The sequence below is a fragment of the Trachemys scripta genome, unplaced genomic scaffold, assembly GCF_013100865.1.
Source record: "Trachemys scripta elegans isolate TJP31775 unplaced genomic scaffold, CAS_Tse_1.0 scaffold_130, whole genome shotgun sequence".
NCBI lineage: Eukaryota > Metazoa > Chordata > Testudines > Emydidae > Trachemys > Trachemys scripta.
This window is the reverse complement of record NW_023260503.1, coordinates 24676-27191: the sequence shown is the minus strand read 5'-3', so window position 1 is coordinate 27191 and position 2516 is coordinate 24676. Positions and strand designations below refer to the sequence as shown.

General features: G+C 69.6%; 1 protein-coding gene across 1 annotated transcript in view; it reads left to right on the top strand.

Annotated features, from left to right (window-relative positions):
- Positions 1–1995, top strand: part of LOC117870281 (oxytocin receptor-like) — a 13628-nt gene extending 11633 nt beyond the window's left edge. The window contains exons 2-3 of the mRNA XM_034757374.1: positions 683–887; positions 1313–1995. Of these exons, the coding sequence (XP_034613265.1) occupies positions 683–887; positions 1313–1773 (666 nt within the window). The 3' untranslated portion in view covers positions 1774–1995. The remainder of the gene's footprint in view (positions 1–682; positions 888–1312) is intronic.
- Positions 1996–2516: the final 521 nt, after the last annotated feature.

Here is a 2516-nt window from a genome sequence, read left to right as displayed (position 1 = left end):
CCACCCCAGATACCCGCTGCCCCTCCCCACCACAGGTACCGCCCCGTTCTCCCCCCCACAGGTATCCGTCCCACAGTCCCTCCTGTCCCAGCCCTGGGCTCCCGCCCCGGTTCTGCCGAAGCCCCCCGAGCGGAGCAGAGACTGCTGGGCCAGTTAGCAATGGGTGGGGATCTTGTGCTGTTAGCTCTGTGCAGAACGGGGGCCGCTGAGCCCCCCCAACTCATCTCACGTGGAGGGGGCTCCTCACACTGCACTGCTCCTCGCCCCACTGGCTGAAGGGGGCTCCCAGGAGCCTGCTGGGGCTGTGAGTCGGGCAGCAGCGGTTGAGTTGGGGGGTGGGGCGTGAGGGGGGAGAGATGGTGTGCGGGGGGCTCTCTGGGGGGCTCCCTCATGAAAAAGCCATTCCTGGCAGCTCAGGTGGGCAGGGCGGACGCCCCCATCTCCCTGCGGCTCAGCTCACCCCACAGGGCGTGGGGGGGCTAGAACAGCCTCTTGTCCCCTGATGCCCAGGTCCCCAGCAGGCTAGCTTGGCCCACAAACGTCTGTGGTTCCAAGCGCTGGCCCTCCCCCGGGTGCTGGAGGGGTTGGGGGGCTGGCAGAGCCCGCTCCCTGTCTCGCTCGTGGCCCGGCTGGGTCGGGCGCGGGCCCAGCTCCCCTCTCTCTCGCTCTGCTTTGCTTCCAGCTGTTCCTGTTCCACACAGTCACCATCCGCTCCCCGCAGACCTTCACCCAGTGCACCACGTGGGGCAGCTTCCCCCGGCGCTGGCACGAGACGGCCTACAACATGCTGGGCTTCGCCTGCCTCTTCCTCCTGCCGCTGCTCATCATGGTCTCCTGCTACTCCCGCATCCTGCTGGAGATCTCCCGGCGCATGGGCACCGGCCTCTGTGAGTGGGCTGGCGCTAGCTGCAGGGGGCTGGGGAGGGGCTGGGAGGTGGGCCTAGGGACACATGGGGCTGTGGAGAACCTGGGGGGACCTGGGGGGGAAGCTGAGGGTTGGACCGGTCCTGAGTTCCAGACTCAGGCCCAAGGTCCCTGCCCCGAGGCTCGTCTGTGGGGCCCGGTTTCCCGGAGAGCCGGCTGCCCCGTGTGGGGCGGTGAAGTGAGCCTGGCCCTGGGGCTCACAGCTGGGCCCTCGTGGCCGGGGCTCCCTGCGGACGGCCGGTCTTCTTGGGAGATGCCACCGGCTAGCACGCTGAATGGTGTGGGGCCGCGGGGGGCGGGGCCCTGGGCTTTGCCAGCTCCCCCCATGGCTAACGTGGCGTGTGGGGGCTGCGCCCCGCCCTGACAGCCCGGCTCCCTGTCGCTCTAGTCTCCAAGGAGGTGGCCCTGCGCCGCTCCACCAGCAACATCCCACGGGCGCGGCTGCGTGTGCTGAAGCTGAGCCTGGTCATCGTCAGCTCCTTCATCGTGTGCTGGACGCCCTACTACCTGCTGGGCCTGTGGTACTGGTTCTGCCCCCGCGCCATGGAGGAGACCGTCTCCCAGTCCCTCACCCACGTCCTCTTCATCTTCGGCCTCCTCAACGCCTGCCTGGACCCCCTCACCTACGGCCTCTTCACCATCCCCTTCCGCAGGGGGTTGGGGCACTGCTGCTGGGGGGGGCACGGAGCGGGGCCTGAGCCCTGTTCCCCGGCAACTGGATCCTCCCGCTGCTCCGCCACCTCCTTGCACACCAAGCGGAGCACCATGACCACCCCAGCGCACGAGACGCCCGGAGCCCAGAGCCGACTGGGCAATGGGACCGGCAGCGTCGACAGCAGCTACCTGTGAGGCCAGAGCCTGGCTGGGGCCCTGGGTAAAGCCCCGTGCCCGGATGGGCCGGGTTGGTGGGCCCTGACCTTGTGCCCAGCTCGGCCTGGGGCCGTGAGGGGTCAGTGTGCTGCTGGAGGAGACGGGCCCCTGGGGCTGACACTGAGGGGCAGGGCCAGCCAGGCATCTCCTTCTGCCCCTGGGCTTCTCATGCTCCCCACCGGACATCAGGAGTGGTGGAGCCCAAATCCACACTGCCGGGGCAGGGGCGTGGGGGGCATTGGGAGAGCCGGGGCAGGAGTGTGGGGGGCACTGGGAGAGCAGGGGCATGGGGGGCACTGGGAGAGCTGGGGCAGGGGTGTTGGGGGCACGGGGAGAACCAGGGCAGGGGCGTGGGGGGCACGGGGAGAGCCAGGGCAGGAGTGTGGGGGGCACTGGGAGGGCAGGGTTGTGGGGGGCACTGGGAGGGCAGGGGTGTGGGGGGCACTGGGAGAGCCGGGGCAGGGGTGTGGGGGGCACTGGGAGGGCAGGGGCGTGGGGGGGCACTGGGAGAGCCGGGGCAGGGGCGTGGGGGGCACTGGGAGGGCAGAGGCGTGGGGGTTATTGGGAGAGCCGGGGCAGGCAGTGACAGGAGCTGGACCCTCTCCAGGGTCTCTCACTCTCTAGGATGAGGGATAGGGTGCGAGGCTGGACCCGAGCATGGCAGGCTGGGAGGAGGCCAAGTGGGACATTTCCCGTCTGAGGTTATTTGGGGCCAACGATGG